This window comes from Littorina saxatilis, linkage group LG6, assembly GCF_037325665.1.
Source record: "Littorina saxatilis isolate snail1 linkage group LG6, US_GU_Lsax_2.0, whole genome shotgun sequence".
Lineage (NCBI taxonomy): Eukaryota > Metazoa > Mollusca > Gastropoda > Littorinimorpha > Littorinidae > Littorina > Littorina saxatilis.
The window spans coordinates 22,145,166-22,157,665 of record NC_090250.1 but is presented as its reverse complement, the minus strand read 5'-3'; the positions used below and the strand labels follow the sequence as shown (position 1 = coordinate 22,157,665).

General features: G+C 43.3%; 2 protein-coding genes across 2 annotated transcripts in view; both read left to right on the top strand.

Annotated features, from left to right (window-relative positions):
* Positions 1-9,040, top strand: part of LOC138968764 (iduronate 2-sulfatase-like) — a 38,045-nt gene extending 29,005 nt beyond the window's left edge. Inside the window, exons 6-9 of the mRNA XM_070341408.1 lie at positions 2,167-2,327; positions 4,627-4,753; positions 6,547-6,875; positions 7,640-9,040. Coding sequence (XP_070197509.1) covers positions 2,167-2,327; positions 4,627-4,753; positions 6,547-6,875; positions 7,640-7,975 — 953 coding nt within the window. The 3' untranslated portion in view covers positions 7,976-9,040. The remainder of the gene's footprint in view (positions 1-2,166; positions 2,328-4,626; positions 4,754-6,546; positions 6,876-7,639) is intronic.
* A 2,875-nt stretch (positions 9,041-11,915) lies between these two features.
* The window catches only part of LOC138968762 (iduronate 2-sulfatase-like), a 9,477-nt gene continuing 8,892 nt past the window's right edge, over positions 11,916-12,500 (top strand). The window contains exon 1 of the mRNA XM_070341407.1: positions 11,916-12,246. Coding sequence (XP_070197508.1) covers positions 12,174-12,246 — 73 coding nt within the window. The 5' untranslated portion in view covers positions 11,916-12,173. The remainder of the gene's footprint in view (positions 12,247-12,500) is intronic.

Sequence of the window (12,500 nt, the reverse complement as noted above, 5' to 3'; positions counted from 1 at the left end):
CGCAGGTATAATCTGCCCTTAACGAGAGCGGGAGACTGTTGCGTACAAGCGAAGCAAGTTATTCTTGCTCTCATGAACGCCTCTCGTGTTGATTTTAAACTTGAAATGAACTACAATATCCCTGCTATGATCGTATTGCCACAATCTACACCCATAATAATAATAATAATAATAATAATAATAATAATAATAATAATAATAATAATAATAATAATAATGATAAATGAGCATTTATATAGCGCAACATCATAACTTTACAATTATGCTCTTTGCGCTTGACACATTTAAAATTAAAACACAGTTATACAAGCATTTACATCTACATTTACAGTCAACAACGCTTAATTTAAAAGCATACACCATCAAACATACATTACAAAAATGTTCTTCCACTAACTAAGTAATAAAAACATGAATAAAATAGGTAGTGAAAACAAGGAAATACCAGCTAAAAACCCTTAATCAGACCGAACATGTTATCAATAATACTGAAAAACAGCCCTAGATCTTTATATACATTATCACATTATCACTAAAACAAAAAATACACTACATGTAGCCTACTGATGGACTGAGAAAACAAAATCAGGGGTTGTATTTCTTGAAGATGTGTGTTTTAAGTGCTCGTTTGAATGCTTGGGGTGACTGAGAGTGGCGGATGTGAAAGGGGAGAGAATTCCATTGTGTGGGTGCGCAGAAAGTAAAAGTGCGTTGTCCATACGGTATGTTTTGGTTTTGGTGTGTGGGATGGTAAGGATGCGACAGTCAGAAGAGGCACCGAGTTGTCTTGCTGTAGAATAGACGGTGAGGAGTTCAGAGAAGTAAGCAGAAGACGAGCCAGAAAAGAAGTTAAAGGTGGTCGTCTACATTTTTGTTTTTTGTCAATAATCTTATGGTTAGATTTCGCTAAAAAGTTATGTCAGATGATGAATGAACCATGGGGAAACAAGTTATAGAAAAAAAAATATGTAAAAAAAGATTTTATTTTTGGGTAGCGTGACTCACGCTTCCAATATTTTGTTTTCTGTTTGCTGAGAACATGTGCTTTGCCTAAAAATACTGACCAATCAAATTCATGTCACTATGCTAATAGCCACGCCCAAACAAGTCACAAGTGCAGCAACAGTTTGACACTGGAGCGCTGTCCACGCTTTTTTTTAAACGCACGAAATGCACGGGATTTGAGAGGAGTTTTGCGCTTGGCATTTTCCAAATAAGGATATCCTACTATGAGTACTACGCTGGAATACTACAATGAATTTTCAAACGGCTACACTGGCTTCGTCTTTCCTGATCGAAAGGGGGTGTATTGTTGATATTTGTAGATAATAAACTCTGCATTTTAATGGTCAAATGGCAATTTCGGTATAAAAATGTAGACAAGGACCTTTAAAGGAGAGGTTGGACAGTTTGTAGTCAATGCGTGCTTGAATAGGTAACCAGTGCAGTGTGCGAAGAAGTGGTCTTGCGTGATGTCTTTTTTGTGCTTTGAGAATGAGGCGTGCTGCCGAGTTTTGGACTTTTTGTAGTTTATGCAGGAGGTGCAGAGGACAGCCAGAGAGAAGAGAGTTGCAGTAGTCAAGTTTAGAAAGAACAAAGTTGTTTGAGAGGAGAGTGTGTGGCGAATGGTGCTAATCTTACGAAGCTCAAAATAAGCTGCTCTACAGACTAAAGATAAATGTTTGTTAAGTCAGATGAAAGGGTGAATCCAAGGTTTCTAGCTGATGGCGAGAAAAGAATGTCGGTGTTGCCTACTTGTACAGAAACAGGTTGGGGAGAGGGAAATGTAGTGTTCTTCTTTTTGCACAGTAAGACTTCAGTTTTATCATCATAAACAAGCAGTGTATTGGTGTCTGTGCTTTCTGTCTTTTTAAGAAAGTAATTCATTCAACAACAACAAAAGAAGCAGCCTGCATGCATCTGAGATCCACAAAAAACAAAACAAAAAACAACTCACCACAGCAAGCAGTCAGGGAGTTGAGTTTTGGTATGTGACCAAGTGGAGGGACGGTTTTATCCCATGTAAAAGCCAAGTCAGATCCGAGACGGTAAGGAGTTTGCCTTGAAGTAAAGATCTACTGTAGTTTTGACGATCCTAATGTAGAGAAGAAATGGACAAGGATTGAACAATTCCATATTGGTGAATCATTCTAACGCCTCTCGCAGACCTGTACCCGTTGTCCAAAATCCACCTGGCTGCCCACCGGACGAGACCCACAGCAATGCCGGACATCGCTTTCAGCAACGCTGGAGAGATCAGAAGTTACTTGGATGTGGCTGCCACGCCCACCACAACTTCTTCAAAGATCTTTCCTGACGATTTCCAGGTCAGAGACTACAGTTAAAAAGAACAAAGCGACTGTGTGTGTATGTTGGTCGTGAGGGAGGGGGTTGGGGTGGGGTGTAGGAGTGTTGTGTATGTATAAAGAGAGATATATACTGTTCAAAAAAAGAAACGCATAGTTGCTACTTGCCAAATTTGTTTTATTTTTCGAAAAAATTAACAGAAAATCCAATATTTAGATTATTTGTTTGAAATTTGGTATGGACACAGTTGAATGCACACACAGTTCATTTGCATCTTGTAATCAATCAGTCAATCAATACGATTGGGTGCCGAGGCTGTCAAGTCAGTAGGGGGTGTGACTGCCTTGAGCAGCAACAACTGCCCGGCACCTTCTGGGCATGGACTGGATCAGATGCCGGATATCTTGCTGTGGGATGGTGTCCCACTCCTCCTGAAGTGCCTGCAATAGATCGCGGTGATTTGCCGGCGCTTCTTCTCGCCTGCGCACACGTCTGTCCAATTCATCCCAGAGGTGTTCTATCGGGTTCATGTCTGGCGACATGGATGGCCAGGGAAGCACCTGGCAGGGGCGGATCAGTTCATTTTATGGGGGGGGTTTCCAAAAGTATATTGTGAAGATATGGGTGTGAAGGCGCGAAGCGCCGAGCCGACGGCGCAAAGCGCCTAGCTTGCTAGGGGGGTCCGGGGGCATGCCCCCCCGGAAAATTTTGTAAAAAAGGATGCAAAATGGTGCAATCTGGTGCATTTTGAGGATGATCATTACCAGTTTCAGGCAGCAGATTTTGTCACTGATTAATACCCCAAAAAAACACCATTTAAAAAAAAAAATTTTGGCTGGGGGGGGGTTTCCGGAAACCCCTGAAACCCCCCCCTCGTCCGCCCCTGCCTGGACATGGTGGTCGGTGAGGAACTGGGTGGTGAGTCGTGCTGTGTGCGGGCGAGCGTTGTCCTGCTGGAATATGGCATCCTGGTCAGCCAGAAGAGGAAGGGCGTGTGGGCGCAGAATTTCCTCCACGTATCGCTGGGCAGTTATGCGCCCTTGGACGTGCACCAGGGTGCTCCTTCCAGCGGTATTGATCGCCCCCCACACCATGACGCCTCCACCACCATGAACGGGTGCCTCATCCACACAGTTGGGCGCGTAACGTTCGTTTACTCTCCGGTAGACCCTCCTCCGACCATCATGTCGCTGGAGCAGGAAGTAGGACTCGTCGCTGAACCACACGTGTCTCCAGTGATTCCGGACGGTCCAGCGAAGGTGCTGGTTGCCCCACTGCACTCGGTTCTGGCGATGGCGGCGGGTGAGGACAGCTCCTCTGTGAGGTCTGCGAGCTCTCAAACCAGCTTCATGCAGGCGGTTCCGCACGGTCTGGTCCGATAATCGGTGTGGCCCGGGGAGAGCCTGGACAGAAGATGAGGCCGACAGGAAACGATTCCGGAGGTGGCGGAGCCGTATGAAGCGGTCGTGAGCAGCAGTTGTCGCCCTTGGTCTTCCCGCTCGTGGCAAGTCAGCAACGGAGCCAGTGGCTTGAAACCTGACCCACAGTCTACTGATGGTGCTCTGGGACACGTGGAAGTGCCTGGTGATTGCACTTTGACTTTGGCCTGCTTGTAAACGACCCAATGCAATTTGGCGGTCTTCTCTGCTCAATCGGGCCATCTTTCGTCGCTGAATTGTCGTCTGATTTCTTTGTGGCGAACAATCCGCTTTTATGGGTTTTGGAAGACATGGTGAGAGCTCAATATTCCCCGAGTTTCACGAGATTACACTGAAGCATGACGAGTGGTCATGCCAAATGAGCAATTTTGACATTGTAGCCACTGATAACGCATGCGTCACGTGCAGAGCTCACTTGTGGCAATGGACGAAAGGTCGACGACCAGATAAACATTTTCTGCAGTTTGGTGGATATCCTTGTAGCCATATAACCAAATTAACCAAATATTACAAGCTATGCGTTTCTTTTTTTGAACAGTATATATATATATATAAATATGTGTGTGTGTGTGTGTGTGTGTGTGTGTGTGTGTGTGTGTGTGTGTGTGTGTGTGATTCCATGAGGTGTGTGCGAGTGCGCGCGTGTGCGTGTGTGAGCGTATTCATGCGTGAGCGTTCGTTTGCCAGCCTGTCTGCCTGCCTGTTTGTCTGTCAACCTAACTGCCGGTTGGTTCATCTTTCTGTCAGTCAGCCAGTGCTTCCTTTATCTTTCTCTTCCTCTTTTACTTCTTAAGATGTTTAGCAGAAAAATAAAAAATTAAAAAAATTAATGAATACAATTAAAATAATATCAAACCCCTCAATACTTTGTGCACTGCAGAAAACGCTTCGCCGAGGTTACTCAGCAGCCACGAGCTACATGGACGCCCAGCTGGGGAGAGTGCTGAAGGCGCTGAGTCAGTATGGTTATGCTGACAACACCATCATCTCCTTCCTGGGAGACCACGGTAATATGGGGGCTCTTCATTCAATTAAACAAAAAGAGAACACAACAGCAACAAGGTTTGGTACATTCTTAATCAATATCTCGACAGCTTGTCGCCGGCTTCTTTAAGGTAATCATTCTTTTATTCGGGATTCTTGCTCACTAATCTCACTAATCGTGGGTTCGATCCCCACGTTCGGCGATGGATCCATTTCCGAGAGTCAACTTTGTGCAGAAGTCTCCTCGGTGTCCGAAGACCCCCGTGTGCTCGCATGCGCACGATAAAACAAGTCGCGTAAGGCGAAATTACTACATTTAGTCAAGCTGTGGAACTCACAGAATGAAACTGAACGTAGTCCGCCGCTAGTGCAAAAGGCAGTGAAAGTGACGAGCCTGTTTGGCGCGGTAGCGGTTGCGCTGTGCTTCATAGCACGCTTTACTGTACCTCTCTTTGTTTTAACTTTCTGAGCGTGTTTTTAATCCAAACATATCATATCTATATGTTTTTGGAATCAGGAACCGACAAGGAATAAGATGAAATAGTTTTTAAAACGATTTTGGAAATTTAATTTTGATCATAATTTTTATATTTTTAATTTTCAGAGCTTGTTTTTAATCCAAATATAACATATTTATATGTTTTTGGAATCAGAAAATGATGAAAAATAAAATGAACGTAAATTTGGATCGTTTTATAAAACAAATATGTTTTTTACAATTTTCCGATTTTTAATGACCAAAGTCATAAATTAATTTTTAAGCCACCAAACTGAAATGCAATACCGAAGTCCGGCCTTCGTCGAAGATTGCTTGGCCAAAATTTCAATCAATTTGATTGAAAAATGAGGGTGTGACAGTGCCGCCTCAACTTTTACAAAAAGCCGGATATGACGTCATCAAAGACATTTATCGAAAGAAAGAAAAAAACGTCCGGGGATATCATTCCCAGGAACTCTCATGTAAAATTTCATAAAGATCGGTCCAGTAGTTTAGTCTGAATCGCTCTACACACACACAGACAGACAGACAGACAGACACACACACATACACCATGACCCTCGTCTCGATTCCCCCTCTATGTTAAAACATTTAGTCAAAACTTGACTAAATGTAAAAAACAAGTTTACAGCGAAAGTCTCAGGGCTTGGAAATATGAATACACGCATGCAGGAACAAAATTGGGCAGCGCCGTACTGTAAGGCAGCTCGCTTTCCCCAATGAGAAAGCAGCCCGAATTTCCATAAGGGTAACCTCACAAGACAATATGGAATCTTATCATTATCGTTCTAAGTAAAATATCTAGTGAGACACCGGAGTAAACAGGGTATATTTCGTTGCGAGTCCAGTATATTAGGTATTACTCTTAGTGAGACACCGTTATCTTTCATTGGAAGCCCATGATGATGATGAGTAGGTATGCAAGGCTTAGGTCGGGCTTCGTTTTAAACGGTACAACAATTGAAAATGTGTCGACCCATTTCTTGTTTATTCCGTCAAAAAACTTACTTTTCTTTGATTCTGACAAAACTGTCTGTGTATGACACAGGCTGACATTTAGGAGACAACACAGAGTGGTGCAAGCACACGAGCCATTAATTCCAACTTTGCTGCAAACAGTACTAAGGAATTGTCCATCTGGAGAAAACGGCTGGTGTCGAGATTCTTCTTCTTTGGCTGAAACTCTCACGTTCACTCATGTTGTTTGCACGTTTTTATTTTTGTACGTGTATGACCATTTTTACCCCGCCTTTCAGGCAGCCATACGCCGTATTCGGGGGAAGCGTCTAGATCCAACTTTGTCTCTCGATGTTTCAGGCTGGCATCTAGGTGACAACGCCGAGTGGTGCAAGCACACCAACTTCGAGATGGCGCTGAGAATTCCCATGATGCTTCACGTCCCCGGCGTGACTGCAAACAACCACCATTTTGACTTCATCGACGCGCTGACTCCTGGCTTTACCAATAACAATGACTCGCGAGTACCAGGTCCTTCCCACGTGACCGACGAACTGGTGGAAGCCATTGATTTGTACCCGACTCTGACGGAACTGTCCGGGTTGACAGTGCCTCAAACGTGTCCTGAAAACTCTGTTCATGTTCCCACCTGCCTTGAGGGAACAAGCCTTGTGCCCCTGGTCAAACAGGTGAGTATACATGGCTCCTTTAAAGGTCCTTGTCTAAATTTTTATACCGAAATCGCCATTTGACCATTAAATTGCAGAGTCTATTATCTACAATTATCAACAATACACCCCCTTTCGATCAGGAAAGACGAAGCCAGTGTAGCCGTTTGAAAATTCATTGTAGTATTCCAGCGTAGTACTCATAGTAGGATATCCTTATTTGGAAAATGCCAAGCGCAAAACTCCTCTCAAATCCCGTGCATTTCGTGCGTTTAAAAAAGAGCATGGACAGCGCTCCAGTGTCAAACTGTTGCTGCAATTGTTTGGGCGTGGCTATAAGCATAGTGACGTGACATGAATCTGATTGGTCAGTATATTTAGGCAAAGCACATGTTCTCAGCAAACAGAAAACAAAATATTGGAAGCGTGAGTCACGCTACCCCAAAATAAAATCTTTTTTTACATATATTTTTGTTTCTATAACTTGTTTCCCCATGGTTCATTATGTCTGACATAACTTTTTAGCGAAATCTAACCATAAGATTATTGAAAAAAAAGCAAAAATGTAGACGACCACCTTTAAATCCAAGGCTAAGTTTTAAAGTTGTGAGCATGCGAGCGAATGTTCATGAATGGTTTCAGTTCAAGCCCCTACTCGTTGCTGTTTGTGCAGATATGACTACGTCAGAATTTGATGGTCACCATCTTGTGGCATCGTCGGGTATTCAAAGGGTATCATTCTTAACTTCCAAGCGTTACGTTTTAGTGTTTGCGTAACTTTTCAGGTCAGAAATATCTCCAAGGACCCCCACATGCAGTGGAAGCAAGCAGCTTTCAGCCAGTACGAAAGACACAGCGGCCAACATCCCATCATGGGCTACACGGTCCGCACCAAGACACACCGCTACACGGAGTGGGTCCACTTTGACACGCATAAATGGAGAGGCGACTTTTCTCAAGTGATGGCGCGCGAGCTTTACCAGCACAGCAGCGACCCGTACGAGTTCCACAACCTGGCGGAAGTGACGTCATACAGCGACACGGCCAACCAGCTGTCACAGGTCCTTCGCAACGGCTGGCGGAAGACCCAGCAGACCTATCTGGACACTCTTCACCACTAATGATATTTAGAGGACTCTCAGCCCATACTCTAAAGCTGAAGAAGAAGAAGAAGAAGAACAAGTCGCGTAAGGCGAAAATACAACATTTAGTCAAGTAGCTGTCGAACTCACAGAATGAAACTGAACGCAATGCCATTTTTCAGCAAGACCGTATACTCGTAGCATCGTCAGTCCACCGCTCATGGCAAAGGCAGTGAAATTGACAAGAAGAGCGGGGTAGTAGTTGCGCTAAGAAGGATAGCACGCTTTTCTGTACCTCTCTTTGTTTTAACTTTCTGAGCGTGTTTTCAATCCAAACATATCATATCTATATGTTTTTGGAATCAGGAACCGACAAGGAATAAGATGAAAGTGTTTTTAAATTGATTTCGACAATTTAATTTTGATAATAATTTTTATATATTTAATTTTCAGAGCTTGTTTTTAATCCAAATATAACATATTTATATGTTTTTGGAATCAGAAAATGATGGAGAATAAGATAAACGTAAATTTGGATCGTTTTATAATTTTTTATTTTTTTTTACAATTTTCAGATTTTTAATGACCAAAGTCATTAATTAATTTTTAAGCCACCAAGCTGAAATGCAATACCGAAGTCCGGGCTTCGTCGAAGATTACTTGACCAAAATTTCAACCAATTTGGTTGAAAAATGAGGGCGTGACAGTGCCGCCTCAACTTTCACGAAAAGCCGGATATGACGTCATCAAAGACATTTATCAAAAAAATGAAAAAAACGTTCGGGGATTTCATACCCAGGAACTCTCATGTCAAATTTCATAAAGATCGGTCCAGTAGTTTGGTCTGAATCGCTCTACACACACACACAGACAGACACACTCACACACACACACGCACATACACCACGCCCCTCGTCTCGATTCCCCCCTCTACGTTAAAACATTTAGTCAAAACTTGACTAAATGTAAAAAGGAAAAGGACAGTAAATTCAACTTCTTTGCTGCGATGGTAACAATTGATTTGTCACAAAAAAATCGCAAATGAGCAGTACTGTCTTCGAGGTACAAGCTATCTTCTGGTGAAATAAAGGTATATGAACGGCTTTTGACATAATATTAACACCGTTGCATCATTCTGGCCTTCGTGCGTGCGTGTGTGTGTGTTTGTGTGTGTGTGTGTGTGTGTGTGTGTGTGTGTGTGTGTGTGTGTGTGTGTGTGTGTGTGTTTGTGTGTGTGTGTGTGTGAAAGAAAACACTATTTCCACGCATGCAGAGACAGAAAAGCGTCACGAAGAATTCTCACACAAATTTAAAGGTACTGATTTTGACGTCATTCAGATCTTCTTGGTAAATCTGACTCGTCTCCACTTCCCTCTGTAATTCCTTCTTCTCGTCTTCCTCAGGCTTTCTCTGACTTCTTTGCCAGCAAGATTTCCACACTCCGCCAGTCTCTTGACGCTCTCCCCCCCACCCAGTCCCCCATCCCTGACCCCTCCTATTCCGGCCCTCCCTTCTCTTCATTTCAGCCTGTTACCGAAAGCACAGTCAGAAAAACTATCATGCACGCCGGCATCAAAACATGCGAACTTGACCCCCTCCCCGCCTCTATCCTCACTCACTGTCTAGATACTCTCCTCCCGCATTTCACCTCCGTCATCAACGCCTCTCTCTCATCTGGGTCCTTTCCTGCCATTTTCAAATCCGCTATCCTCTGACCTCTTCTCAAGAAACCTTCCTTGGATCCTGAAAATCTGAAGAACTACAGACCTGTGTCTAATCTCTCATTTCTCTCCAAAATAACAGAAAAAATCGTACTCTCCCAGCGTTTGGACCATCTTGAAGCCAACCACCTTCTCTACTGCAATCAATCTGCCTATCGCTCTGGACACTCGACAGAAACTGCTCTACTGAAAATAAGCAACGACATACTGACTGCACTCGACAACAACGACGTCTGCCTTCTCTCTCTGCTGGACCTGAGTGCGGCATTTGATACTATTGATCATGCCGTGCTCTTGTCCCGCCTTCAAAACTCTTTTGGCATTTCTCAGTCTGTCCTTTCTTGGTTTCAGTCCTATCTCACCGATCGCTACCAGTCTGTCTCTGTGAATGGCCTGTCTTCTTCTGCTTCTCCTGTACAGTACGGTGTGCCCCAGGGCTCCGCCCTGGGGCCTATTCTGTTCGTCCTTTACACCCAACCCATCCCTTCAATTTGTGCTCACCACTTTCTCTCTCACCACAGCTTCTCCGACGACAACCAACTCTATCTCTCTGGACCTATCTCCGACCTCCCTCGCCTCATTGCCTCCACCCAGTCTTGCATCACCGACCTCAAGGCGTGGATGGACCTGAACAAGCTGAAGCTTAATGAGGAGAAAACCGAAATGATTCTTGTCTCTCCCAAAAAACATCTCAATCATCCTTCTCTTCCCTCGTCTGTCGATCTGAATGGTTCTTCTATTGCTCTTTCTCCTGCTGTCCGCAACCTAGGTGTCACTCTTGACCAGTCCCTGTCCTTCCATCAGCATGTTGCCAATGTCTGTCGCACTTGCTTCTTTGAAATCCGCCGCATCTCCTCCATCCGTCATCTCCTCACTGAGGATGCCACTAAAACTCTGCTCTGTGCCTTTGTTCTATCCCGACTCGATTATTGCAATTCCATTCTTTCTGGCTCTCCCAACTACATCATCGAAAAGCTTCAGCGTGTTCAGAATCATGCCGCCCGCCTCATCTTTCGCTCTTCCAAGCACGACCACATCACCCCTCTTCTTCAAACCCTACACTGGCTGCCTGTTCAACAGAGGATTCAGTTCAAGATCTCCACACTCTGCCTTAGAAACTTTGATCTATCGTCCCCTAGCTATCTTTCTGACCTTCTTGATGTCTACTCCCCCTCTCGCTCCCTAAGATCCTCCGCAGACACCCGCCTTTTTAGGATACCATCAGCACGCACCAAAACATATGGCCAGCGCACCTTCTCTTGATAGATAATAGATAATAATTTATTGCCAAGTGTACAATACATGAATGAACCAGGCCCCATCCATCTGGAACCAACTCACGCACTCACTCAGGCACTCCACATCTATGCAATCATTCAAAACCTCACTCAAAACACACCTCTTCCCTCACTAGTCTGTTAATGACCACCCATCCCCCTCTCCTGCTGGTCCTTAATCTGTCTCCTTCTCTCTCCTTCTTCTTCCCTTTCCAGCTCTATTCTTCTTCTCTCAACTAACTTTATGTATCCAATAATTTATTTATTTATTTATGACTGTTTTTCCGTCTTCAGAATGCATGTGCCTGTAGTTGGTATGAGTGAGTGCGTCGCGTTCTCGCTGTGCGTCTGTCTGCGAGTGTATGAGTCCGAGTGTCTTGGTCCTTGTCGATTTGTGTTTCGTATAATGTTCACTATGTATTGTATATTTTGTAAGCGCCTAGGGCTATATTTAGATTAGGCGCACAAATGTTCATAATAATAATACTACTACTAATAATAATAATTTGGTCACTTCTGTAAAATAAACAGATTTCAGGCGCAAACATATCTGTTGTCGTTAAACTTGTCAAAATGTGACCACACAAAAATCACCAGTATTGCAGCTTTGTTGATGACTTAACTCCGCTGACGGCGTCATTAAACGAATCATCGTATCTAGCGTGATATTAATATGGATAATCACAACTGCATCAAAATATAAGTTATATTATCCAGAGCAGATGTAAGATCGTAAGCAGGACTGTTTGTTTTAAGAAGAACTGTACATTAAATGCGTCAGTTTGATATTTTGTGAGTAGTAAAAGATGTATTGAATAAACATCTGTTACCAACTCATTCATTCCTGTAGTGACCACATTTAGTGAGTCACATGGCTTTGTTCTTCATTGTTTTGTTTCGTAAGTGTACAATTTGACGCAAAACGGGTTGTTACGTCAACACTATTATCCACCTGTTGTTGAATCGATATTCATAATAGCTGGAATTCGTGATATAAGTGTAGCAAAAAGGATTTGGCCGTGTATGTGTGTGTGTGCCAAATGACCTGAAGACATCTAAAAAGTCACAATGAGAATGCGTAAAGAAAAAAAAAGGTATTGTTCATTTAACATACAGTGTTGAGATAAAGGGTGACCCCACCCAAGATAAAAAAATAAAAAAACCTGTCGTGTATACAAAATGCTGAACATTCACTTGGATAACACTAAATGCTAAAACAAAACCCCATTCCCTATAGCCATGGTGAACTTAGTGGATCGTGGTTCTCTGTTGTTGCTGATATGTGCAGCGGTAGTAACGAGTACACTTGCAGGTGAGTGTGTGTGTGTGTGTGTGTGTGTGCTATTGAAAACCTTCCGATAGTAATTCCATGAGGTCAACCTCACAGGACAGTATAATACCTTAATTATCCTCACCCTTATTCTTTTCTAAAAGTTTGAAACGAATAAACTTATAACAGATTTAATCGTATACCCTATTCTTAAATGTATGATTGATAACTGGATTTTTAGACTGACTGGTCGACTAACATATCAGTTCATTTCCTCATCGACTGATTGATCGAAT